The sequence below is a fragment of the Zea mays genome, chromosome 3 (assembly GCF_902167145.1).
Source record: "Zea mays cultivar B73 chromosome 3, Zm-B73-REFERENCE-NAM-5.0, whole genome shotgun sequence".
Lineage (NCBI taxonomy): Eukaryota > Viridiplantae > Streptophyta > Magnoliopsida > Poales > Poaceae > Zea > Zea mays.
In genome coordinates, this window is record NC_050098.1 from 187556713 (window position 1) to 187584334 (window position 27622).

General features: G+C 54.2%; 1 protein-coding gene across 1 annotated transcript in view; it reads right to left on the bottom strand.

Moving 5' to 3' along the window:
• LOC100276964 (uncharacterized) overlaps positions 1–27622 on the bottom strand; it is a 46762-nt gene extending 19140 nt beyond the window's left edge. The window contains 1 exon segment of the mRNA NM_001150650.2: positions 27318–27622. Within this exon segment, the coding sequence (NP_001144122.1) occupies positions 27318–27458 (141 nt within the window). The 5' untranslated portion in view covers positions 27459–27622.

Genomic DNA, 27622 nt, shown 5'->3' on the forward strand with positions numbered 1-27622 from the left:
TGTTGGCCAGCTTGTATGTTCCGGGCTTCAGAACTTTGGCGATGACGAATGGCCCCTCCCAGGGGGGCGTGAGTTTGTGCCTTCCCCGGGCGTCTTGCCGTAGCCGAAGCACCAGGTCGCCCACCTGGAAGTCTCGGGGTCGGACCCCTCGGGCGTGGTAGCGTCGCAGGGACTGCTGGTATCGCGCCGAGTGTAGTAAGGCCCTGTCCCGAGCCTCCTCCAGCTGGTCCAGCGAGTCTTCTCGGCTAGCTTGGTTGCTTTGGTCGGTGTAGGCCCTCGTCCTCGGGGAGCCGTATTCCAGGTCAGTGGGCAAGATTGCTTCGGCCCCGTAGACCAGGAAAAACGGCGTGAAACCCGTGGCACGACTCGGCGTCGTCCTTAGGCTCCAGACCACCGAGGGGAGTTCCTTCATCCATCGCTTGCTGAACTTGTTGAGGTCGTTGTAGATCCGAGGCTTGAGCCCTTGTAGAATCATGCCGTTGGCACGCTCTACTTGCCCATTCGACATGGGATGAGCCACGGCGGCCCAGTCCACCCGGATATGGTGATCCTCGCAAAAATCCAAGAATTTTTTGCCGGTGAACCGGGTACCGTTGTCGGTGATGATGGAGTTTGGGACCCCCGAAGCGATGGACGATGTTGGTGAAGAACGCCACCGCCTGCTCGGACCTGATGCTGTTCAGGGGTCGGACCTCGATCCACTTGGAGAATTTGTCGATGGCGACCAGCAGGTGCGTGTAGCCCCCGGGTGCCTCCTGCAATGGACCGACGAGGTCCAGACCCCATACAGCGAAGGGCCAGGTGATGGGTATCGTCTGCAGAGCCTGAGCGGGCAGGTGGGTCTGCTTCGCGTAGAATTGGCACCCTTCGCAGGTGCGGACAATTCTAGTGGCGTCAGCCACCGCCGTTGGCCAGTAGAAGCCTTGCCGGAAAGCATTCCCGACAAGGGCTCGAGGCGCTGCATGATGGCCGCAAGCCCCCGAGTGTATTTCTCGCAGGAGTTCCTGACCTTCGGCGATGGAGACGCAGCGCTGGAGGATGCCCGAGGGGCTCCGGTGGTAGAGCTCCTCCTCGCCACCCAGCAAGACGAACGACTTGGCGCGTCGTGCTACCCGCCGAGCCTCGGCTTGGTCGAGGGGTAGCTCTCCCTGGCGGAGATATCACAGGTACGGGGCCTGCCAGTTTCGATCAGGCGCGGCCCCGCTCTGCTCCTCCTCGACGTTCAGTACCTCGGCCTCGGGGGCCGAGGGTACCTCGGGCTGAGCCGAGGGTACCTCGGCCTGAGCCGAGGGTGCCTCGGGCTCGGGCGCGTCGTCGATCTCGACAGAGGGTCGATGCAGATCCTGGGAGAAGACGTCCGGGGGGACCGTCGTTCGCCCCGAGGCTATTTTAGCCAGCTCGTCTGCAGTCTCATTGTAGCGCCGAGCGATGTGGTTGAGCTCGAGCCCAAAGAACTTGTCTTCCAGGCGCCGAACCTCATCGCAGTAGGCCTCCATCTTCGGGTCGCGGCAGTGGGAGTTCTTCATGACTTGGTCAATGACGAGCTGCGAATCACCGCGGGCGTCGAGGCGTCTGACCCCTAGCTCGATGGCGATCCGCAACCCGTTGACCAGAGCTTCGTACTCGGCCACATTGTTGGACGCCGGGAAATGGAGGCGCAGCACGTAGCGCAGGTGCTTTCCAAGGGGCGAGATGAAGAGCAGGCCCGCGCCGGCTCCTGTCTTCACCAGCGACCCGTCGAAAAACATGGTCCAGAGCTCTGGTTGGATCGGAGCCGTCGGCAACTGGGTGTCGATCCACTCGGCCACGAAGTCCGCCAACACCTGGGACTTGATGGCCTTCCGAGGGGCGAACGAGATCGTTTCGCCCATGATTTCCACTGCCCACTTTGCGATCCTGCTCGAGGCCTCTCGGCACTGGATGATCTCCCCCAGGGGGAAGGATGACACCACAGTTACCGGATGAGACTCGAAGTAATGTCGTAACTTCCGCCTTGTCAGGATCACAGCATACAACAGCTTCTGAACTTGTGGGTAGCGGATCTTGGTCTCGGATAGTACCTCGCTGACGAAGTAGACTGGCCTCTGAACGGGCAGTGCATGCCCTTCCTCTTGCCTCTCGACCACAATCGCAGCGCTAACCACCTGAGTGGTGGCGGCGACGTAGACCAAGAGGGCTTCTCCATCAGCTGGGGGCACCAAGACAGGCGCCTTCGCAAGGAGCGCCTTCAGGTTCTCGAGGGCTTCCTCGGCTTCAGGGGTCCAAGCGAAACACTCAGTCTTCCTTAAGAGGCGGTACAGAGGCAGACCTCTTTCGCCGAGGCGTGAGATGAAGCAGCTCAGGGCCACGAGGCATCCCATGACCCTCTGTACGCCTTTTAAGTCCTTGATGGGTCCCATGCTGGTGATGGCCGCGATCTTCTCCGGGTTGGCTTCGATGCCTCGCTCGGAGACGATGAACCCCAGGAGCATGCCCCGGGGCACCCCGAAGACACACTTCTCAGGATTGAGCTTGACTCCTTTCGCCTTGAGACATCGGAATGTCACTTCAAGGTCGGAGAGGAGGTCGGAAGCCTTCCTTGTCTTGACTACGATGTCATCGACGTAGGCCTCGATGGTGCGACCGATGTGTTCGCCAAACACATGGTTCATGCACCGCTGGTACGTCGCGCCCGCATTCCTCAAACCGAACGGCATGGTGACATAGCAGTACATGCTGAACGGCGTGATGAAAGAAGTCGCGAGCTGGTCGGACTCTTTCATCTGAATCTGGTGATACCCTGAGTAGGCATCGAGGAAAGACAGGGTTTCGCACCCAGCGGTGGAATCCACGATTTGATCGATGCGAGGCAAAGGGTAGGGAACCTTCGGACATGCTTTGTTGAGACCAGTGTAGTCTACACACATCCGCCATTTCCCCCCTTTCTTCCTCACAAGCACAGGGTTGGCAAGCCATTCGGGATGGAATACCTCTTTGATGAACCCTGCTGCCATTAGCTTGTGGATCTCCTCGCCTATCACTCTGCGCTTCTCCTCGTCGAATCGGCGCAGAGGCTGCCTGACGGGTCGGGCTCCGGCCCGAATATCCAGCGAGTGCTCAGCGACATCCCTCGGTATACCGGGCATGTCCGAGGGACTCCACGCAAAGACGTCGGCGTTTGCGCGGAGAAAGTCGACGAGCACTGCTTCCTATTTGGGGTCGAGCCCGGACCCAATCCGGATCTGCTTGGAGGTGTCCCCGCTGGGGTCAAGAGGGACGACCTTAACCGTCTCCGCTGGCTCGAAGTTGTCGGCGTGACGCTTCACGTCTGGCACCTCCCTGGAGAGGTTCTCCAGGTCGGCGATGAGGGCCTCGGACTCGGCGAGGGCCTCGGCGTACTCCACGCACTCCACGTCGCATTCGAACGCGTGTTTGTACGTGGGGCCGACGGTGATGACCCCGTTGGGGCCTGGCATCTTGAGCTTCAAGTAGGTGTAGTTGGGGACGACCATGAACTTCGTGTAGCATGGCCTCCCCAGCACAGCGTGGTAGGTTCCTCGGAACCCGACCACCTCGAACGTCAGGGTCTCCCTTCGGAAGTTGGAGGGCGTTCCGAAGCAGACGGGGAGGTCGAGTCGCCCGAGGGGCTGGACGCGCTTCCCAGGGACGATCCCGTGGAAGGGCGCAGCGCCTGCCCGGACGAAGGACAGATCGATGCGCAGGAGCTTGAGGGTCTCGGCGTAGATGATGTTGAGGCAGCTGCCCCCATCCATCAGGACCTTGGTGAGCCTGACGTTGCCGATGACGGGGTCGACGACGAGCGGGTATTTCCCCGGGCTCGGCACATGGTCGGGGTGGTCAGCCTGGTCGAAGGTGATAGGCTTGTCGGACCAGTCTAGGTAGACTGGCGCCGCCACCTTCACCGAGCAGACCTCCCGGCGCTCTTGCTTGCGGTGCCGAGCCGAGGCATTCGCCGCATGCCCTCCATAGATCATGAAGCAGTCGCGGACCTCGGGGAACTCTCCTGCTTGGCGATCCTCGTTCTTGTCGTCGTCGCGGGCCCTGCCACCCTCGGCGGGTGGCCCGGCCCTGTGGAAATGACGCCGAAGCATGATGCACTCCTCGAGGGTGTGCTTGACGGGCCCCTGATGGTAGGGGCACGGCTCCTTGAGCATCTTGTCGAAGAGGTTAGCACCTCCGGGGGGCTTCCGAGGGTTCTTGTACTCGGCGGCGGCGACAAGGTCCGCGTCAGCGGCGTCGCGTTTCGATTGCGACTTCTTCTTGCCTTTCTTCTTGGCGCCGCGCGGAGTAGACGCCTCGGGAGCCTCTTCCGTCGGGCGGCCCTAGGGCTGCTTGTCCTTTCGGAAGATAGCCTCGACCGCCTCCTGGCCAGAGGCGAACTTGGTGGCGATGTCCATCAGCTCGCTCGCCCTGGTGGGGGTCTTGCGACCCAGCTTGCTCACCAGGTCGCGGCAAGTGGTGCCGGCGAGGAACGCGCCGATGACATCCGAGTCGGTGATGTTGGGCAGCTCGGTGCGCTGCATCGAGAATCGCCGGATGTAGTCCCGGAGAGACTCTCCCGGCTGTTGTCGGCAGCTTCGAAGGTCCCAGGAATTCCCGGGGCGCACGTATGTGCCCTGGAAATTGCCGGCAAAGGCTTGGACCAAGTCGTCCCAGTTGGAGATCTGCCCCGGAGACAGGTGCTCCAACCAGGCGCGAGCAGTGTCGGAGAGGAACAGGGGGAGGTTATGGATGATGAGGTTGTCGTCGTCTGTCCCACCCAGTTGGCAGGCCAGGCGGTAGTCCGCGAGCCACAGTTCCGGTCTCGTTTCCCCCGAGTACTTCGTGATAGTAGTCGGGGTCGGAACCGGGTCGGGAACGGCGCCCGTCGGATGGCCCGACTGAAGGCCTGCGGACCGGGTGGTTCGGGCGAGGGACTCCGATCCTCCCCACTGTCGTAGCGTCCCCCACGCCTGGGGTGGTAGCATCGGCGCACCCTTTCGTTGAGGTGGGCCCGACGGTCGCGTCGGTGGTGCTCGTTGCCGAGGTGGCCCGGGGCCGCAGGCGCGGTGTTACGCGTGCGCCCGGTGTAGACCGAGGCTTCCCGCATGAATCGGGAAGTCGCGACATGAGGTTCCGAGGGATATCCCTGCCTTCGGGAGGCAGTGCTCTCGGCCCGTCGGGCCGCGGCGCCTTCCAGAAGATTCTTGAGCTCTCCCTGGATTCGCCGACCCTCGGTGGTTGATGGCTCCGGCATCGCACGGAGGAGCATCGCTGCGGCTGCCAGGTTCTGACCAACCCCGCTGGATGCGGGCGGCGGCCTGACCCTGACATCGTCGGCGACGCGGCGCTGGAGACCTTGGGGCAGGTGACGTATTTCTCCGGCCGGGGGTTGGCCCGCCCATGCCTGCCCGGCGTCCCGACGGATCGGCTCAAGCGCTCCTGTTCCCTCGTTGAGCCTGGCCTGCGCCTCGCGGACTTGCTCGAGTTGTGGGTCGTAACCCCCCGCCGGAACGAGGACCACAGCTAGCTCCCGCGGGATGTCAGCGCGAGGCACCGGCCTAGGAAGATCACCGTCCTCCGGCATGCCGAGATGGTTGCCTTCGGAGGGATCCCCTAGCTCGATGTGGAAACATTCGCGGCTTGGGCCGCAGCCCTCGTCGTCAAGGCTGCGGCTTCCGTCGGAACAGTCGGAGAGGCAATAGTCACATGCGGTCATGAAGTCCCGCATGGCACCGGGGTTGCCAAGTCCAGAGAAATCCCAACAGGTGCTGGGATCGTCATCTTCCTCGGACCCAGAGGGCCCGTAGGTTGAGACGTCCGTCAACCGGTCCCAAGGCGACCGCATACGAAACCCCAGTGGGGTTGCACTCGCCTCAATGAGAGCGCCCGCCAAAGCGAGGTCGCTTGGCGGGTCGAGGCCGAGTCGAAATGATATAAGATGGGAGTTAGTCGGTACCTTTTGGTCGACGAGGAGTGACGTAGTCACATCGGGGACTGGTTGCACCGTCATCTCAGGTACGAGGGCGACGTCCTGCAGGCTTTCCGCAGCGCGCTGGCGTCGTCTTCTTGCTCGGGATCAGCGTGTCGCGGGGGGACGGCGCCTGCCTCCGTCTCGAACGCGAGGTCGACGCCCGGCGTGCCTTCCGTCGGGGCGCTGGGGACGTCGATTCGCTCGACAGCCGACGAAGCGCGGCCTCCCGCTTGGCCTTGGCTGCCTTGCCTCCTCCTCCGTTGGCGGGGGAGAGGACGGAGCGAGCTCGAATGTTGTTCTCCCGCCACGCAGGGAAGATGTCGCCGATTCCGCCGCCGGTGGGCGGGTTGTCGGCCGCCATTGTCGTTGTCGCGCGGCGGAGGAAGGAGTATCATGTCGTAGCTGCCGTCGAAGGACATGAACTCAAGGCTCCCGAAACGGAGCACCGTCCCGGGCCGGAGAGGTTGCTGGAGATTGCCCATCTGGAGCTTGACGGGAAGCTGTTCGTCAGCACGCAGCGCTTTCCCCTACCTGGCGCGCCAACTGTCGGCGTTTTGAGACCGGGGGGTCCCCGAGCCGACGAGTGAGTGTGCTGCGTGCCCCAGCCTAGATGGGTCGAGCGCGTGGGCGAGCGCGAAGGGGGGAAGAGGCGAGGTGGCCGGAGACGGGCGTGAGAGAGGTGGAGATCCCGCGGCCTTCGTGTTCGTCCCGCGCCCAGGTCGGGTGCACTTGCAGTAGGGGGGTTACAAGCGTCCACGCGGGTGAGGGAAGCGAGCGGCCCCAAGAGAGCGCCTGTCTCGTCCTCGTCCCCGCGCGGCCAACCTTCTCTAAGAAGGCCCTGGTCCTTCCTTTTATAGTCGCAAGGAGAGGGTCCAGGTGTACAATGGGGGGTGTAGCAGAGCGCTACGTGTCTAGCGGAGAGAGAGCTAGTGCCCTAGGTACATGCCAATGTGGCAGCCGGAGAGGTCTTGGCACCTTGATGGCGTGATGTCGTGGCTGTCGGAGGAGCGACGGGGCCTGGCGGAGGGACAGCTGTTGGAGCGGTCGAGTCCTTGCTGACGTCGCCCTGCTTCCGTAAGAGAGCTGAGAGCCGCCGTCGTCACAGAGCTTGTGGGGCGCCATCATTGTCCATCTGGTGGAGCTGGCCAGATGGGACGCTGGTCTTGTTCTTCGTGACCCGAGTCGGCTCGGGGTAGGATGATGATGGCGCTTCTTGTTGACGTGGCGGGCCTGTGCCCTAGGTCGGGCGACGTGGGGGCTCCTCCAAAGCCGAGGTTGAGTCTGTCTTCTGTTGCCGAGGCCGAACCCGAGCCATCGGGTCGGGCGAGGCGGAGGTCGTTCGGCCGAGGCCAGGGCGGAGTCCGAGCCCTGGGTCGGGCAAGGCGGAGTTTCGTCGTCTTCCGGGGCTGAGCCCGAGTCTGAGCCATCGGCTCGGGCGAGGCGGAGGTTGTTCGGTCGAGGCCAGGGCGGAGTCCGAGCCCTGGGTCGGGCGAGGCGGAGTTTCGTCGTCTTCTGGGGCTTAGCCCGAGTCCGAGCCCTGGGGTCGGGCAGAGCGGAGTTCGCCGTCTTCCGGGTCTTAGCCCGAGTCCGAGCCCTGGGGTCGGGCGGAGCGGAGTTCGCCATCTTCCGGGTCTTAGCCCGAGTCCGAGCCCTAGGGTCGGGCAGAGCGGAGTTCCCCGTCTTCCGGGTCTTAGCCCGAGTCCGAGCCCTGGGGTCGGGCAGAGCGGAGTTCGCCGTCTTCCGGGTCTTAGCCCGAGTCCGAGCCCTGGGGTCGGGCGGAGCGGAGTTCGCCATGGCGCCTTTGGCAAGGCCTGACTGCCTGTCAGACTCACTCTGTCGAGTGGCACTGCAGTCGGAGTGGCGCAGGCGGCGCTGTCCTTCTGTCAGACTGGTCAGTAGAGCGGTGAGTGACGGCGGTCACTTCGGCTCTGCCGGGGGGCGCGTGTCAGGATAAAGGTGTCAGGCCACCTTTGCGTTAAATGCTCCTGCAACTTAGTCAGTCGGCACGGCGATTTAGTCAGGGTTGCTTCTAAGCGAAGCCAGGGCCTCGGGCGAGCCGGATGTGTGTCCGCCGTTAAAAAGGGGGGCCTCGGGCGAGACGGAAGTCTCTCGAGGTCGGCTGCCCTTGGCCGAGGCTAGGCTCGGGCGAAGCGTGATCGAGTCACTCGTGTGGACTGATCCCTGACTTAATCGTACCCATCAGGCCTTTGCAGCTTTATGCTGATGGGGGTTACCAGCTGAGAATTAGGCGTCTTGAGGGTACCCCTAATTATGGTCCCCGACACTATTCTTATCCAAATGAATCCATCTTCAATCTTGATCTGAAATGCGAGAGGACTTAATAATAAGGTGCAACAGGATTCTGTTAGAGATGTTATTTTATCTTCCAAGTAGATATTGTATGCAGATATTGTATTCATCCAGGAAACCAAAGTGGAAGTAATGAACCGGTTTCTCTTTGCTTCTGTGTTTGGGTCAAATTTTGATAAATTTGTTGTCATGTCTGCGTCTGCTACACAGGGTGGGGTGCTGATTATGTGGGAAACCCTAACCCTATCTTAAGGTTAGGTGTTGTATACTTGTATTAATAGACTTGAGGTAACTGGGCCTGGCCCATTACACATGGGTGAGAGAGTAAATACATAGGGAGAACCCCAAACCCTAAACGGGATTCTAACACCCCCCACAGTCGCAACTTAATCCTATACAGATGTTGAGACTGGATCGAAAGTCTAGGAATACACTCGACGGTAACCCCTTGGTGAAGATGTCAGCGAACTGCAGCGTGGTGGGGACGCTGAGAACCCAAACGTCACCGGTAGCGTCAAGCTCGCGGACGAAGTGCAAGTCGGTCTCCACGTGCTTCGTGCGCTGATGTTGCACGGGATTGGTGGAGAGGTAGACCGTGCTGACGTTGTCGCAGTAGATGAGGGTGGCGCGCTATAGGGGGCTGTGGAGTTCGTGGAGCAGCTGGCGTGGCCAAGAGGCCTCTGCCACGCCGTTGGCCACAACACGGTACTTGGCCTCTGCGCTGGATCGAGAGACGACGGGCTGCTTCTTGGCGGCCTAAGAGACGAGGTTGGCGCCCAGGAACATGACATAACCGGAAGTGGACCGACGCGTGTCGGGACAACCAGCCCAGTCAGCGTCGGTGTAGACCATGAGCTCCAACGTCGAGAGGGTCGGAGTAGAAGGCCATAGTCGAGGGAGCCACGGAGGTAGCGCAGGATCCGCTTGAGAGCGGTGAGATGGGGCTCTGTAACACCCTGTCCACTCTCGGACTGGCAGTACTTACTCCTGGCAGCTCTATAGGATCATATATTGTCCACACAGACCAACACAGGTCTTTTGTGCGTACTTTGTCCTCACTCATGCGCACCCGAGAAAACTTTCCGGTCGGTCACCCATCCCAAATTGCTCCAAGCCAAGCATGCTTAACTTGAAGGTTCTTTTGAGATAGGCTTCCAAAAAAGAAGATGCACTTTATTGATATGAGTACTCTATTAATTCTATTAAGCCGTGGACTAGGATATCACCGTCCCCCGGGACCAGGATATCACAATCCACACCCCTTAGAAGACCGAAGTCCTCGTCGGTCAACCCCAATCCAGGAACCTCCCCTCTTAGCCATGTCTGTGTCTAGTGTCGTCATATGCCATGCCATGTGACCACTTCGGGCCTGTAACATCCCAAAATTTCAACCCGAGGTTTGGAACCCTAATCTAACCCCCCTATTTATCTCTCCCTAAACTCCACCCCATAGGTCTTCTCATCATATGCATACACTTTGTTTGATTAGAAGCACCTCACATAGATTATATTTTTAGCACCTAAGATTATCTAGTTAATTAATTGAGGAAAGGAGATAAAAGAAATGGAAATAGAAAATGAAAAAAAGAAACCTTTCCCCCCTGGCTGGGCCAATTTCCGGCCCATACCCACGGCCTCTCTCCCCGCGCGTGCGATCTCCCTCCCCTCTCGGCCCACCTCCGGCCTGCTCCCTCGCGTGCGCGCCTCTCTCGCTGTTGCTCGACCCCACCTGCCAGCCGCACTCACCCTTGCATGGCACCGCCCCGCCGAGCGGTCCCGTCGCCGCCGTTGTGCACCATTTACGCCGATTGTTGTGCACCTCACCGGCGTCCACCTAACACCGCTGCTCCCCTCCCCTCGGGCGCCTATAAAAGGGCCGCCCCGAGCTCCTCCATGCCCTGCACCGGCCTCGGCCACTCTTCTCCCCCTTTCCCGAGCTCAACCGCCTCCAGCTCCGCCGCCCCTCCCTCCACTCAGGTGAGCTCTTTCTCCTTCCCCCCCCCCTCTAGTTGTTCAGCGAGCAATTCACTAGGATCAGCAGCTTCACCACATCACCGCAAACTCAGAACACCGCTCCCCTGCCCTCGATCACCACCCAAACTTCACCGGCGACGACTCCCGCCGCGGAGCTCTGCCACCCCACCGTGGTCAGCTCCCTCCCAGTCACCTCTAGCAAAATTGGACCCACCCTTAAGCTCGCCAGCCTCTCCTCGTGCTATGGCACCTGCCCAATCCTCAGAAACCGGGCCACCGGCGGTGAATCGCCGTTGAACCCGCCGGCGGCCGGGTTTTCCCCGCGGATCGGCCAGTTCACCCCTTCCCCGTCTACCGCTGACGTCGTCTCCCCTCCCGCTCTCCCTGGTGCGTGGGCCCGTAACCGACACCGTCTCCTCGCGCGCCCACGCTGTCTCTCGCCCTTGGGCCGTGCTGGGCTGGCATTCTCGCCCCCCCCCCCCCCGGCTGGGCCAGAATTCCCCCCCCCCCCCCGGCCCACCAGAGCCGAAAATTCTTTTCCTTTTCTTTTTCCCATTTAGTTTTGTACATATATCTTGATATTCTATGTACCAAAAATTATCCAAGCACTTTCTAAGCCACATAGAATGATAATGTTAGGAACTTGACACACTCCACTCAGTAAACCACTGTTTGATGTATTGTTTATTGCCTGTTTTGCTAGAAGAAGCGGGGACCGTCGATCCAGAACCCGTAGCCCCGGAAGAAGGGCAGGAGCCCGACCCCTCCGAGATAAATCTTTTGTGCCAGGAAAGCTTCGACGAAGGCAAGTCCATCCTTCCCTTGATGCATAATTTACCTATTCCTTCTACCACTACCTAAGCCGGGATTAAGGGATGGAATATTTGCATTGTGAGCAGAGAGATAGCCGCATTAACAAACATCTTTTGAATACAAAATGTGGGATGGGAAAAAGCGCAGTGTGTTTCACTAAGCGAGGTTTTCAAAAAGTGTGCGATGAAGGGTATTCACCCTCATCACCTCCTGAGTGGGATGATCAGGGACTCCCTGGTTTAGGGGAGGGCCTAAGGCGAAGGCTCAGCTGGTTTAGGCGTGAGCAGAAGGATTGTCCCCTCATATAAGGACCGATTTGTCATCTTTCACTACTTGTACTCATGATAAGTACAACCACTCGAGACTGTGTGGACAGTCACTCAATCTGAACTCGTACGGTCCAACCCCAGGGTTATGAAGGCTGGGGAGCACCGGGAGGATAAGGAGGGGGAATGTTTTGTCCGGTTTGGACATGGCGGTGGCCTGACTCCTACCGGTATAACCGTTAAGGTTAGGACGTGCGAGGTAAGAAAGAGATTCGGATTCGGATCTCATTGGCCATGGGATCGCAGAGCCAGACTAGTGGGTAAAGTGTACCCCTCTACGCAGAGTTCAAACCTATTCGAATAGTCCGTGTCCACTGGTATGGACGAGTCTGGTGTGGTATGACAATTAGTGTTTTACAACCTCCGTGAACAGAGAAATGTGTGTGTGTGAGTGCGTTTTTGGAAAAGAAAACGATGCCACGGGATCGGGAAGCTCAGTGGTGGTTGAGTATTGTGTTATTTCTATTTCCTTGGGAAAACCCTAAAAGTACTGCCTTTCTCTGAGAAAAAGAAGAGTGACTTCAACTCCACCATATAAAGCATGTATGATATAGGTCCCTTTCTCTTTACGGGAGCGGGATGGGCTTGCGGAATACCTAGTGTATTCACCTAGATTTATTTATGTTTTTCAGCAGCCGAAGACTTCTTCTCTGCTATGCTTGATTGAGGGGGCTGTGCCTGCACCCAGTTCTGCATGTGGCTTGGGCTAGTGTATCTTCTACTGCGCTTTGTATTCTGGCTCCTTCGAGCTTGTACCCTGGTATTGTAATAACATTTATTCGAACTCTGTACTATTTGAAGTAAGGAATGTGGTTACTAGCCTCCTGGGACTAGTAATTGTATCACATTTGAGTCCCAAAGGATCGGGACGCTTCAGGTGGTATCAGAGCCATAGGACTGGCCGTAGGTCGCAGCCCTGACCTTAAAAGTTTGCCTTAAAAGAAAATACCTCTTACCCCAAGAAAAATCTTCTCTCCTTTTCCCTGATATTAGCAGACCCTTCTTTTCCTATTCCAGATGGAAGACTCTCTGGTCATTAGGACATCCTACTGCTCAGAGGTAGAGGGGTTCCCACATCTGTTGCGAAGTTGTGCGCTTCGCATGGGGATCCGCAAGAAGCCAAAATATGTCTGGAAGGAATATCTCGAGATTAGAATGGAGAATTGCTCTATGGCAGTCTACCTGGGAGAAAGCCGAAACTACCCAAACCACCCTCTTTTCCAAGTCACTTTCACCGGACACCGCTTCCCAGACACTTGCCAAAATGTTGCCCGAAAAGCCCTCCGACAGCTATGCCAAAACTACAGCAGAGTAGTCTTTGAAACTCCCCTTCACTACTTTCCACCCAGCAACAAAAATACCCCTGCCTGGAGGAAAAGACTTCAGGCCCTGTCAGGAAGAGATCCTACCGAGGATGACCCTACCATCGTCTACATGGCCGGATACCTCCACACTCTCGATAACCAATATGATGACCTTTCCTCCCACTGCACTCACCTAAACTCCCGGGTGGAAAGCCTGGAGCAACAAGTCAAGGAACTTAAAAGGGAAAAGGCATCCCTCCAAGAGAGTCTCGAAATAGCGGAAGGCGAGGAAACCAACACTCGTGAAGCCTACCGAACCCTGAAGATGGATTACGGCAAGAAGCTAAAGAAGCTCGCCCCCGCGAAGAAAATCCGAAAGAAGACCAGAAGCCAAGGATGCCAGACTGAGCAGAAGGAGGAAGCCCCTCCAGCCCTACCTCCTACCAGGATAGAGAACTCGTCCGACACCGAGGATATGTCCCTAGCTTGCCTTGATGACCTCCTCAAGGAATTTGCGGACACTTTAGAAAAGGAGTTCGGGAGTACCTTAGATAGCACCCACGGGTAGTGCGACTTGTGGCAACTGTATGCTTGTAATGAACTTGTGTAATGAATAAAATAACTTGGTTGAATTTTTTTTGGCATACGCATAGTAGTAACTCTTTTTCCCTGGCAGATGGCTTCGGATAAAACCACGCCTACCGCCTCCGGGATTGGAGCAGGGTTTCCCCTAGGAGCGGAAGGAGAAGCCGGTGGAGAGGGGAGTGAGACCCACCTCCTCGCACCTCCGGAGCTGCCATTAGATTTAGCCCAAGTTCTAGCCAACCAAACCCGACTCATTGAAGTCCTCACTAGAAGTCTGGAGAATCAGCGCTCGAATGGTGGAAGACCACAGGACAGGATGGGAGATTTTCTGAGGCTCAAGCCTCCCACGTTCGCTGGATCCAGCAATCCCCTCGATGCCGACGACTGGCTGCGCACGATAAAAAGGAAGTTAGAAGCCATCGGATGCCCAGAAAATCAACGTGTTCAATTGGCTGCTCATCAACTTTCCGGGATGGCCCTAGCATGGTAGGATACCTTCAGCACTGCCGTCAGAGATGCTACTTGGGCAGAATTTGAAACTGCTTTCCGAGAGCACCATGTACCCCAGGGGATCGTTCAGCTCAAGGAAGATGAATTTCGGGAACTAACTCAAGGTGGAAGATCTGTCAGCGAGTACGTGCACAAATTCACAAAATTAGCTCGCTATGCGCCTGACGATGTCAGCACAGAAGCCAAGAGGATGGCCCGTTTTCTAAAAGGGCTAAGACCAGAACTCAAGACCATCCTTGCCAGCCAAGATTTCCTCAGCTTCTCGCACCTCTCCAATAAAGCCATACAAGTGGAAAGGGCAAAGGAAGAAGAAAAAGGTCACCTCAAGAGAAAATTTCAAGTTCTCCGAGCTCAGCAGCAAGACCGGCACCAGAGAGCTCGATCCTTCGGGTTTCCACCCAAGGGACCAAGCTTCAATAGACCAGCTAGACCCACTCCATCACGTTTCAGCCAGCAGAGTCAGAGCTCCTTTCAGGCCCCCTCGGTCACAAGCAAACAACCACCAGCAAATGCTTGTTGGCACTGCGGAGACCCCAGTCACTTCAAAAATAACTGCCCCCAGTTGAAGGCACCAGGACCTACTTACTCCAACTCGGTGAATGGCCCCAAGAATACCTCGGCACCATCCTCCAACAGTCAGCAGAGCAAGACTCAGTATCAGGGTAGAGCACGAGTTAACCACGTCGATGCTCAAGAGGCTCAGCAAGCTCCGGGAGTAGTGCTCGGTGAGTTCCTTGTTGAATTTACTCCCACTACTGTACTTTTTGATTCAGGAGCATCCCATTCTTTTATAGCCACTAGAATTGTGGAAAAGCATGGCATCCCCTCTACACACTTAGAAATCTCATTGGTCACCCGAACCCCAGGGTCAGACCTTCTATGCCAGCTCAAATGCTCCCATGTCAGAATTCTTTTAAGTGGGGTAGTGTTCTTGGCAGACTTAATCGTCTTGCCATCCCAAGGAATTGATGTGATCTTAGGAATGGATTGGCTAACTAAGCACAAGGGCATCATAAGTTGCGCAAGCAAGACCGTCCTCCTCACTGACCGTCAAGGAAAATCAGTTTCTTGTCAGGCTCAACCACCCGCCAATGATCCAATGGTGTTTAATCTAGCAGCAGAAAGTATATCCGTAATAGAAGAATTCATGGATGTATTCTGTAACGCCCTGAATTTGGAGGTAAAATTTTTTCTTCCTTTTACTCGCCAATTTCAGGCGTTACTCTCTTTTCTCTTCCCGTTTCGCTCCTTCTTCCCAATTTCAAAGCAATATAGTGACGGGTGTCCGTGTCATGTATAAACAAAACCTAAGTGTCATGGGTGTTGCATCATGCCGAAGCACATTTCTTTGTCTGATGTCGCGTGTTCGTCTCACCGCGTTTCGGATTTTTGGTTCGCGATCGGATTCCGTTTAGTGGTCATGCGTGTCGAGGGTTTCGATCCGCGATGTGTCACAGCCTGGCCCAGCCTGGCCCGGTCCGGCCCGCGCGCCCCTAGCGCCCCTGCCCCCATGCGCGCGCCCCCTCCCCCTAATCCCTTTGTCTCATTTGATTTTCTCCCGCGCAGTAACCTCCCTCTCCCTCTTCCACCTCTCTCTCTCTCCCCGTGGTGCCCTAAGGTTTGGAGACGTGATCGCCGGAGTTTGGATCCCCGGAGGTGAGTTTTTCCCCTTCCCTTCTCTCTCTCTCTCTCTCTCCCCTTCTTCTTCCCCTAGCCACGCGTGCGTCCCTCCCCTGCTCGCGCGCCGCGCCTTGGCTGCGCGCCCCTGCCCCGGCGAGCCGCTCGGCCCCGCGCTCGGCCGCGCGCGCTCCCCTCCCCGTCCCGCGCCCCGGCGGCGGCTCGGCCGCGCCTGGCCCCGCGCTCCCCTCCCCGTCCCGCGCTCCCATGCCCGTCGAGCCCCTCCCTGTGCGCGCCCTGCCCCAGCGGCGGCTCGGCCGCACCACGCCCTCCCCGGCCCCGCGCGCCAGTGGCCGCGCCCCGGCCCCCACCCCCGCGCCATGGGCGCGCCTCGGCCGTGCCCTCGGCTGCGCCCTCGCGCGCCCCTGCCCGAGCCCGTGCCACGGCAGCTTCGCGCCGCGCGCGCCTGCACGGTTCGCGTGCCCTCGGCACGCACAACGTGCTCTCGCGCGTGCGACCATAGTCGCGCTGCGTTTAACCCTCGTTTTAATCCATTTTAATTGTTGTTTAGTCGATGTGCTGCGTCGCGCGCTTCACCGCGCGACGGTTCATTTTAATTTCATCTTTATTAACGTGTTGCGTCACGCGCTTCGTCGCGCGATGATTCTTTTTAAATTTATATTTATTAATCTGTTGTGTCCCGCGCTTCGTCGCGCGATGATTCTTTTAATTTATATTTATTACAGTGCTGCGTCGCGCGCTTCGTCGCGCGACGATTCGTTTTTAAATGTAGTTCTGTCGACGTAAGCCGCCGTGCGTTTCGTCGCGCAACGCTTAACGTTTATCTATAATTAATGCAAGAATCTCGTTGCGCGCTCTGTCGCGCGGCGAGTCGTTTATTTCTTAATTCAATTTAAATGTTGTGTCGCGCATCTCACCGTGCGACCACTCCCTTTCATTTATTTTTATCTATTTATAATGATTAAATGTGGAACATGACTTTACTTTATGCTAAACGCAGTGTCCAAATTAATGCCCTTCTGTTAAGCGAGTGGTTTCATTTATAATTATGTAACGTGATCGCTTCTCGACCGTAGACTCAACTGTCTTTTCCTCTTTCTCTCTTAACCGTAATTGCGAGCCCCACGTGGAACGTCTGTTTATTTATTGCATTCTATTGTATGGTGTACTGTTCTTTTGTATTAAATGTGTCGATGTATGTATGTTTGCGCTCGTATAGAGAACGATCTGGTTGAAGAGCCCGAGGAACTCGCAGGAGAAGCCCCTGAGCAGCAGCTGGTTGGTGGAGGCAAGTGTCCCTTGACATATCTTTGTCCTATACATTCTTAATTCACTTCCCGCATTTACACAATTATACTTAAGGATTGACTAGCTTTTGTTATTCATGTCCTTGTTTACCTATTTGGGTTGGATTATTATTGTTTAGCTTTATGCTATTGCTCAACACGAATCAATGAACATGATGAGATTTATCAATGATACGCTGTTTCCCCTCTTTATTATGATGTTATACTTGTGGCATTCAAGGGGGCTCGAGCGGTTTCTCGAGTGCCTCTCCGTAAGGACCTGTTCGTGGATGACCGCCCGAGAAAACAGTGCAACCATGAGAGTGGAATGGGATGCCCTTAGCTAAATAATTAGAGGAACCGGGGTGTAGTTCGCTTAGCCGTCGTGGCGTCAATGGGGCTCGGTGTATGCGGCTCGCTCTGCCAAGTTTGGTTCGCCCTTGGGAAGGAGTGCGGTACATTTAGGAAACCTAACGGGCGGCTACAACCTCGGGGAATCTTTGTTAAGGCTACGTAGTGATACCCTGCTGGGTCACCTTGGTAGTGATCAATGGAGAGTCATGATCTCCGGTCAGAAAGGGAATCACGGCTTGTGGGTAAAGTGCGCAACCTCTGCAGAGTGTATGAAAACTGATATATCAGTCGTGCTCGCGGTTATGAGCGGCCAAGGGAGCTCCATTGATTAGTGTACTTGATCAGAGATGTTCGGATTACAGGTGGCAATGAGATTGATGTTTTTTGTATTGACTCTGGTAATGGTAAGTGGTATTCTTTCCGTTTGGAAAGAGTACGTTTGGGTTAATAACGTGGGTTAAATCTAAAACTTGGCTTTCTCTACTAGTAATAATAATCTGACCAACTAAAAGCAACTGCTTGACTTACCCCCACATAAAGCTAGTCCACTATAGCCAAACAGGATACTTGCTGAGTATGTTGATGTGTACTCACCCTTGCTCTACACACCAAACTCCCCACCCCCCAGGTTGTCAGCATTGCAACCACTGCTTAGGAGAATATGAAGCCGTGGAAGGAGACTTCCAGGAGTTCCAAGATTACGACGAGTTCTAGGCGTGGGTTAGCGGCAACCCCTAGTCGGCTGCCTGTGAAGGCCACGTGTATCTATGTTTCTTTTCCGCACTTTGATTATTGTAAAGACTATGTGGATGTCTCAGACATATGATGTAATCGACTATTATTTCCCCTTTTATATTATGATTTGAGCACTGTGTGATGATGTCTAGTTATGTAACTGTTGTGTACGTGAATTGCTGATCCTGGCACGTACATGGTTCACATTCGGTTTTCCTTCTAAAACCGGGTGTGACATATTCCCAGAAGAGTTGCCAGGAATGCCGCCTGAAAGAGGAGTGGAGTTCTACATAGATCTAATCCCTAGCACTACGCCCATCGCAAAGAGACCATACCGCATGGCTCCCACAGAGTTAGCAGAATTAAAACTCCAGATCACAGAGTTGCAACAAAAAGGATACACTCGTCCCAGCTCGTCTCCTTGGGGAGCACCCGTCCTTTTCGTCACCAAAAAGGATGGAAGTATGAGGATGTGTATTGATTACCGATCCTTGAATGAAGTTACAATAAAAAACAAGTATCCACTCCCTCGGATCGACGATCTCTTCGACTAGCTACAAGGAGCCAAGTATTTCTCCAAGATAGACCTAAGGTCTGGATATCACCAGCTGAGAATCAAGGAAGCAGATATTCGGAAGACTGCATTTGTCACCCGATATGGACAATATGAGTTCACAGTAATGCCTTTCGGACTAACCAACGCACCCGCCTTTTTCATGAACCTCATGAATAAGGTATTTATGAAAGAGCTAGATAAGTTTGTCATAGTCTTCATTGACGACATCCTCATCTACTCCAAGAGTCGCGAGGATCATGAGCATCATCTCTGGATTGTCCTTAGAAGACTCAGAGCACATCAACTCTATGCTAAGCTCAGCAAATGTGAATTCTGGTTAGAAAAGATAGCCTTCCTTGGGCATATCTTGACTACAGAAGGAATAGAAGTAGACCCGTCCAAGGTAGAAGCAGTATCAAAATGGAAGCAGCCATCCAACGTCAGTGAAGTTCGAAGCTTTCTGGGAATGGCAGGATATTACCGCCGCTTTATCAAGGGATTCTCCAGCATAGCAAGACCTATGACCGAACTCCTCAAGAAAGACAATAAGTTTGTGTGGACCCCGAAGTGTGAGGAAAGTTTCCAGATCATAAAGAAAAAGCTCACGGCCGCGCCCGTTTTGACACTACCGAATATACACCAGGATTTCGTCGTCTTCTGTGATGCTTCAAGGCAAGGCTTAGGGTGTGTCCTGATGCAAAATGAGAAAGTTATTGCTTATGCATCACGCTTACTCAAGCTGCATGAGCAGAATTATCCCACCCACGATTTGGAATTGGCATCCATAGTGCATGCCCTGAAAATATGGAGGCACTACCTAATTGGGAACAAATGCCACATCTTCACCGATCACAAGAGTCTGAAGTATATCTGCACTCAGCCAGATCTCAACCTCCGTCAGAGAAGATGGCTGGAACTGATCAAAGATTATGACCTTGAGATCCATTACCACCCCGGAAAGGCCAACGTGGTAGCAGACGCCCTCAGCCGAAAACCTTTCGGGATAAAGGGAACCAACTTTTTAGAAGATTGGAAGAAAGAATCAGCTCAGCTGAATGCATGTCTGGGAAACAACGGCGGCCTAAAGTCAAGCCAATGCTAGAAGACCTCATATGCAAAGCTCAACGCCTGGACACGAAGATAGCAAGACTTATGGCAAAAGCTCTCAAAGAACAACTTCCGGACCTCAGGACAGATGAGCAAGGAGTCCTTTGGTTTAAGAACCGTCTATGTGTACCAAAAGGAGAGGCACGGGAAGTCCTGCTCAATGAAGCTCACAACTCAGCCTACTCCATCCACCCAGGAACCACCAAGATGTACCTAGACCTCAAAACCAGATACTGGTGGAGAGGGATGAAGAAAGAAATAGCACAGTATGTGGCCCGATGTGACAGTTGCCAACGAACAAAAGCCGAGCACCAGAAACCTGCAGGCCTATTGCAACCCCTCCCAGTGCCCGAATGGAAGTGGGAGGAAATAGGCATGGATTTTGTAACCGGACTACCCCGGACGCAAAAAGGGAATGACTCTATCTAGGTAATAATAGACCGTCTTACCAAGGTAGCCCACTTCATCCCAGTGAAAACCACCATTGGAGGAGCCACCCTTGCCCGGATATATCTTAAAGAGATAGTCAGACTCCATGGTATCCCTCGGAAGATAGTGTCAGATAGGGGGACACAGTTCACTTCAAAATTTTGGAAGAGCCTTCAGCAAGCTATGGGCACCAAGTTAGATTTCAGCACCGACTATCACCCCTAGTCAAATGTTCAGACGGAAAGGGTCAACAAGGTTCTCGAGGATTTATTAAGAGCCTGTGTGTTGATGTTCGACAGAAACTGGGAGTCCAGTTTGCCATATGTCGAATTCTCATATAACAACAGCCATCAGGCCAGTATCAAAATGTCACCGTTCGAAGTATTGTACGGACGAAAGTGCCAGACCCCCCTAATGTGGTCCAACGTAGGGGAAAAGGCACTGGAAGGACCTGCCTTTGTTAAATAGGCCGAAGAGAAAGTTGCCCTGATCCGCAAAAGATTACTTGAAGCTCAGAGTCGGCAGAAAAGTTATGCAGACAACAGGCGGGGAGAACTCAGATTTGAGGAAGGAGACTTCGTATACCTCAAGGTCTCCCCAATGCGTGGTGTCAAAAGGTTCCAAATGAAAGGAAAGCTAGCACCGCGATTCGTCAGCCCCTATCCCATCATTGGCAGAGTGGGACCCGCAGCATACCGCCTTGAATTACCAGAATCCATGTCAGATATCCACAATGTGTTTCATGTGTCCCAGCTCCGCAAGTGCCTGCAAGTACCAGAGAACCACATCAAGGCAGAGACAATCCAGATTCAGAAAGATCTCCAGTACCGGGAAAAGCCAATAAAGATTCTTGACTCAGCAGTCCGAAAGACCCGCAACTCAGAAGTAAGACTCTGTAAAGTTCAGTGGAGCAGAGAAGGAGAAGAGGAAGCTACCTGGGAAAGTGAGGACTCTTTGAGGAAGAAATACCCTTACCTTTTCTCGAGCCCCGTCTGAATCTCGAGGGCGATATTTTTTATGTGGGGTAGGTTTGTAACATCCCAAAATTTCAACCCGAGGTTTGGAACCCTAATCTAACCCCCCTATTTATCTCTCCCTAAACTCCACCCCATAGGTCTTCTCATCATATGCATACACTTTGTTTGATTAGAAGCACCTCACATAGATTATATTTTTAGCACCTAAGATTATCTAGTTAATTAATTGAGGAAAGGAGATAAAAGAAATGGAAATAGAAAATGAAAAAAAGAAACCTTTCCCCCCTGGCTGGGCCAATTTCCGGCCCATACCCACGACCTCTCTCTCCCCGCGCGTGCGATCTCCCTCCCCTCTCGGCCCACCTCCGACCTGCAACCTCGCGCGCGCTAGCCCGCTCCGCGTGCGCGCCTCTATCGCTGCTGCCCGACCCCACCTGCTAGCCGCACTCACCCTCGCTCTCTCGCGCCCGCGCATCGCTGACAAGCCGGCCCCGCCAGTCAGCCACCCTATCTCCCTCGCCGCGCACGGCTTCAACGCGATCACTGCCGGCCACCGTCCTCTCCTCCTCCCCGCCTGCACTCGCCGCACAGAGAAGTTCGACACCGCTTCGTCCTCGCTTGCCGTGGTCGCGTCCTTGCACGGCACTGCCCCGCCGAGCGGTCCCGTCGTCGCCGCTGTGCACCATTTACACCGATTGTTGTGCACCTCACCTCCACCTAACACCGCTGCTCCCCTCCCTTCGGGCGCCTATAAAAGGGCCGCCCCAAGCTCCTCCATGCCCTGCACCAGCCTCGCAACTCTTCTCCCCAATTCCCGAGCTCAACTGCTCCAGCTCCGCCGCCCCTCCCTCCGCTCAGGTGAGCTCTTTCTCCTTCCCCCCCCCCTCTGGTTATTCAGCGAGCAATTCACTAGGATCAGTAACTTCACCACATCACCGCAAACTCTGAACAACGCTCCCCTGCCCCCGATCACCACCCAAACTTCACCGACGACGACTCCCGCCGCGGAGCTCCGCCACCCCACCGTGGTCAGCTCCCTCCCAGTCACCTCTGGAAAAATTGGGCCCACCCTTAAGCTCGCCAGCCTCTCCTCGTGCTATGGCACCTACCCAATCCCCAGAAACCGGGTCACCGACGGTGAAACGCCGTTGAACCAGCCGGCGGCCAGGTTTTCCCCGCGGATCGGCCGGTTCACCCCTTCCCCGTCTGCCGCTGACGTCGTCTCCCCTCCCGCTCTCCCTGGCGCGTGGGCCCGTAACCGACACCATCTCCTCGCGTGCCCACGCTGTCTCTCGCCCTTGGGCCGTGCTGGGCCGGCATTCTCGCGCCCGCACCCGGCTGGGCCGGAATTCTCCCCCCCCCGGCCCACCAGAGCCGAAAATCCTTTTCCTTTTCTTTTTCCCATTTAGTTTTGTACATATATCTTGATATTCTATGTACCAAAAATTATCCAAGCACTTTCTAAGCCACATAGAATGATAATGTTAGGAACTTGACACACTCCACTCAGTAAACCACTGTTTGATGTATTGTTTATTGCCTGTTTTGCTAGAAGAAGCGGGGGCCGTCGATCCGGAACCCGTAGCCCCGGAAGAAGGGCAGGAGCTCGAACCCTACGAGATAAATCTTTTGTGTCAGGAAAGCTTCGACGAAGGCAAGTCCATCCTTCCCTTGATGCATAATTTACCTATTCCTTCTACCACTACCTAAGCCGGGATTAAGGGATGGAATATTTGCATTGTGAGCAGAGAGATAGCCGCATTAACAAACATCTTTTGAATTAAAAATGTGGGATGGGAAAAAGGGCAGTGTGTTTCACTAAGCGAGGTTTTCAAAAAGTGTGCGATGAAGGGTATTCACCCTCATCACCTCCTGAGTGGGATGATCAGGGACTCCCTAGTTTAGGGGAGGGCCTAAGGCGAAGGCTCAGCTGGTTTAGGCGTGAGCAGAAGGATTGTCCCCTCATATTAGGACCGGATTGTCATCTTTCACTACCTGTACTCATGATAAATACAACCACTCGAGACTGTGTGGACAGTCACTCAATCTGAACTCGTACGGTCCAACCCCAGGGTTATGAAGGCTGGGGAGCATCGGGAGGATAAGGAGGAGGAATGTTTTGTCCGGTTTGGACATGGCGGTGGCCTGACTCCTACCGGTATAACCGTTAAGGTTAGGACGTGCGAGGTAAGAAAGAGATTCGGATTCGGATCTCATTGGCCATGGGATCGCAGAGCCAGACTAGTGGGTAAAGTGTACCCCTCTGCGCAGAGTTCAAACCTATTCGAATAGTCTGTGTCCACTGGTATGGACGAGTCTGGTGTGGTATGACAATTAGTGTTTTACAACCTCTATGAACAGGGAAATGTGTGTGTGAGTGCGTTTTTGGAAAAGAAAATGATGCCACGAGAGCGGGAAGCTCAGTGGTGGTTGAGTATTGTGTTATTTCTATTTCCTTGGGAAAAACCCTAAAAGTACTGCCTTTCTCTGAGAAAAAGAAGAGTGACTTCAACTCCACCATATAAAGCATGTATGATATAGGTCCCTTTCTCTTTACGGGAGCGGGATGGGCTTGCGGAATACCTAGTGTATTCACTCAGATTTATTTATGTTTTTCAGCAGCCGAAGACTTCTTCTCTGCTATGCTTGATTGAGGGGGCTGTGCCTGCACCCAGTTCTGCATGTGGCTTGGGCTAGTGTATCTTCTACTGCGCTTTGTATTCTGGCTCCTTCGAGCTTGTACCCTGGTATTGTAATAACATTTATTCGAACTCTGTATTATTTGAAGTAAGGAATGTGGTTACTAGCCTCCTGGGACTAGTAATTGTATCACATTTGAGTCCCAAAGGATCGGGACGCTTCAGGGCACACATGCGCCAAGCGCCATATACCCGACCCCCTGACCCACACATGCCCGTGAAACCGCGAGGGTCGGCTCTGATACCACTTGTAACACCCCGTTCACTCCCGGACCGACGGTACTTACTCCTGACAGCTCTCTAATATCATATATTGTCCCCACAGACTAACATGAGTCTTTTGTGTGCACTTTGTCCATCACTAATGCGCACCCGTGAAAACTTCCCGGTCGGCCTCCCATTCCAAATTGCTCCAAGTCAAGCATGCTTTACTTGTAGGTTCTTTCGAGATAAACTTCCGAAAAAGAAGATGCACCTTATTGATATGAGTACTCTATTAATTCTATTAAGCCGTGGTCCAGGATATCACCATCCTCCGGGGCCAGGATATCATAGGCTCCCGCGGGGTGTGCATGTGCAAGCACACCTGTTGGACGACGTAGGCGATGTCGAGCCTGGAGAAGGTTAGGTACTGGAGGGTGCCGGTGAGGCTCAGGTAGGACGTCACGTCGGTGACTAGGGGCCCGTCGTCCTTAGAGAGCTTCGCCTGAGTGTCGACGGGTGTGGAGCAGGGCTTGCCGTTGGACATGCCAGCCCGCTCCGGGATGTCGATGGCGTAGTGGCGCTGGTGGAGGAAGAGACCCTGAGGCTGACGCTCGGCGGTGATGACATTGTTCTGACAGCTTCTACCAAAGTTCTTCTCCGTCGCATCATCACCTCACTTCAGCAGGAATTCTCTATGAAGGACCTTGGCAAACTTCACCATTTCTTGGGGATGCAGGTCCAACGCACGACAACTAGTTTGTTTTGTCTCAACGTCAGTACATGATTGACATCCTTGACCGAGCTGGCATGGCTGAATGCAAGCTCTGTTCCACCCCAATTGATGTCAATCCCAAGCTGTCTGGCACTATTAGTAATCCAGTGACTGATCCTACAGATTTCCGTAGCCTTGTAGGGGCCCTCCAGTATCTCACTTTCACACGGCCTGACATCTCTTATGCAGTCCAGCAGACCTGCCTTCATATGCACGACCCCTGTGAGCCTCACCTTGCTACTCTAAAGTGCATTCTTCATTACGTGCGTGTCACCCTTCATCTCGGTTTGTTACTTCGACCTTCCGCACAGACTGAACTGCCGATCTACTCAGATGCCAATTGGGCTGGTTGTCCTGATATCCGCAGGTCTACCTTAGGCTTTGTTGTATTTTTGGTGATAGTCTCATCTTCTGGTCCTCCAAGCGTCAGAACACGGTCTCCCGCTCCAGCGCCGAGGCTGAGTACCGAGCTGTTGCAAATGTCGTTGCTGAAGTCACCTGGCTGCATCAGTTACTAAAGGAACTTCATGTCCCCCGCGCTGCACCGCTTTGGTTTATTGTGACAATATCAGCATTGTCTACATGTCCTCCAACCCCGTCCAGCATCAGCGCACCAAACATATCGAGATTGATCTTCACTTTGTTCGCGAGCGTGTGGCCCTCGATGACATTTGTGTTCTTCACGTTCTGACGTCGTCGCAGTATGCTGCTATCTTCACCAAGGGGCTACCTACTTCGGGCTTCACAGAATTTCGGTCCAGTCTGAACGTCCAAGGCTTCGACGCTCTGACTGCGGGGGGTGTTAGCAATGCAAGATTCCTTTCCTGTAATGGTGTGTGCTTTCCTGTAATGGCGTGTGCTTGCATAGATAGAATCCAAGGTTGTTATGGTAGTAGACGCCTTGATTGATGTAGGGATCCATCTGTATCAGACACATTGGGAAGGTCTAATCCTGATTGATTGAGGAGATCACTCTGGCACTACTTCTATAAGCCACATGATCTCCTCCTCCCCTATATATTCTGTAACTGGTTGGTTCTATTCTCATCCAATACGTTGCTACACAGCACATCTACTTCTCTCAAGAAAGTCTTGCAATATTTGCAAGATACAAAGGGCCTCATGTTAACATACAGAAAATCAAGTAGCCTTGAGATTATAGGGCATTCAGATTCAGATTATGTGGGGAGTGAAGATAGAAAGTCTACGTCGGGTTACATATTCACACTCGGAGGAGAAGTTATATCGTGAAAAAAAACTCAAAATAAACTATCACTATATCGTCGATAATGTATGATGAGTTTATTGCATATAATTAGACAACAATGCAAGCTATGTGGCTTAAAAAGTTTATACTTAGTTTAAAAGTGGTGGACATCATATCAAATCTATGTTGCGCTAATGAACCAACAATATGTTACTCCTATAACAAGTCAAGTGTTATTGCCAAACACATTAACAATAATTTAACTTGACCATATAACCATAGAGCAAATGCTTGCGAATTTGCTCGCTAAAGATCTCTCACCCAACGTGTTCAGAAAACACGTAGGGCATGTTTGGTTTCCGGGTAGGATGCCACAATTTGCCTAAGTTTAGTCGCTTGAATTGAAGAACTAACCTTAGGCGCCTTAGACAGGAAACCAATAACCTTAGGCGCCTTAGACAGGAAACCAGTAACCTTAGGGGCCTTAGACAGGAAACCAAACAGGCCCATAGTCGGCATGGATTTAATGGAGCATCTATGATTCTGTATTAAGGGGCCACAAATGCAATCACCTCCCTCAAGATTAAGCGCACTCAATGAAGGGAAGAACCGCCGCCTCTGTATCGAGCTACATCTAATGGTGTAGCTGTCTAACCCCAAAAGTATAAGCCCTGTTTGTAACGCATCTAGTGACTAGAACTCGTGTGCAAGTTTCTTTTACACTCAATAACATGCTGTGAATATTATCAACCACAGCTAAAGCACAGCGACCCAATTTCACGCTTGTCATGAACGCTCCTCCTGCTCTCCTACATTAACCCATTCACGTGAGCCATTCCCGTAAACCTGAGGCATCAATGAGACTGATGGGCGTGTCCCTAGTCTAAACCGACCTCCCACTCCAACTGATCGGCGCGGCCGCCCAACCCAGCTCAGACGTGAAACGCGCGCCAAACTGGAATCGAATGACACCGGAGATCAAAACACCAGCTCTCCAATCCTATCACGGCCTAGAGCTAGATCCAACATAGCGCACTGGGCACATCACTTAAACTTTTTTCAGATGATCCCTGAAGCCAAAACTGCATTTGATAGACCTTTCTTCATGGAGGTGCTGGCTATCTCTGCCTGGGAAATCTGGGAAATAGCGGAATTCGGCTATTTTTAGAGAGTCTGTTCCGTCCTTCAATTCTTGGAGGACATGCTTCAATTCCACGCTGAAGCTTCAGATGATCAGATTTAGCCCGGATCTCAATTCGTCTGTTTCTCAGTGGCTTGTCTCTTTATAAACCCACTCACTCCCTCCCCATCTTTCTTATGTTTCTCCTCTAAATTCTTGTCCAGTGTAATGCTCGGTTTGTACATTGTTTCTCTCTTATCGTAATAAAATATTTTTCGTGTTGTGGGGATTTCTCCTACAGCTTTTCTCTGACAAAAAAACATAGCGCAGAGCGTGACACGCGCGAGCGGGGCCGGGAGAGAGATCACGACTCGAGACTGGATGTACGCAGATCCGGGCGAGAAGACCAGGGGCGCCGAGGTAGCAGGGAGCGGCGACAGAGAGGGAGGAGCACTCACGTCCTTGAACTGGAGTAGGCCGAGCTCGCCGAGGTAAGTGACGGCGAGGCGCGAGCTGTCGGCGGGCATGATGAGCTGCACGAAGCACATCTTCTCGGAACGCATGTGGTCCATCGGGGGCAGCCGATCGAACACCCCCATCCCGCCCGCCCGCCGGAGCGCAGCGCGGCCTCCCGAAGCTTCCAGAAGGCGTCGCTAACGCGAGGAGGTGGACGACACGGGTGCGGTGGCGGGTGACGCCTCAGATCTGGCTCTGGGGAGAAATTTGCCATCACGGAGGTCCTCATGTGTTCCTTCGACGATTT